Below are 302 nucleotides of genomic sequence, written 5' to 3' on the forward strand. Positions count from 1 at the left end.
AGCCCGCCGCCTGCGCTAGACCCGCTGGCGCCAGCCACGCCAGGGGTGGCAGCAGCGCCAGGAGCAGCCGGCGCGTGGTGCGCTGGGGCCTGGCCATGGCTCGCGGGCTGCGGGAGAGAAGGTAGACAGGAGAAGGCGTTCCGCAAGGAGAACGCTCCGAGAGCCAGGGGAAAGTCCGGGGCAAAGGCAGGGAGCCTCGGGGCCGGGGAGAGGGGAGGCGCGAAAGAAATGTTTGCGAGCGCTCTGGTAACTAAATGGCATAGGTACTCTGTCAGCCCTCCTGGTCCTCCACCCAGAGATCA

General features: G+C 67.5%; 1 protein-coding gene across 1 annotated transcript in view; it reads right to left on the reverse strand.

Moving 5' to 3' along the window:
- GRM6 (glutamate metabotropic receptor 6) overlaps window positions 1–97 on the reverse strand; it is an 18,033-nt gene extending 17,936 nt beyond the window's left edge. The window contains 1 exon segment of the mRNA XM_023741429.1: window positions 1–97. This exon segment is cut by the window's left edge and continues 26 nt beyond it. Within this exon segment, the coding sequence (XP_023597197.1) occupies window positions 1–97 (97 nt within the window).
- Window positions 98–302: the final 205 nt, after the last annotated feature.

Source organism: Trichechus manatus, unplaced genomic scaffold (genome assembly GCF_000243295.1).
Source record: "Trichechus manatus latirostris isolate Lorelei unplaced genomic scaffold, TriManLat1.0 scaffold00181, whole genome shotgun sequence".
NCBI classification, from domain to species: Eukaryota; Metazoa; Chordata; class Mammalia; order Sirenia; family Trichechidae; genus Trichechus; species Trichechus manatus.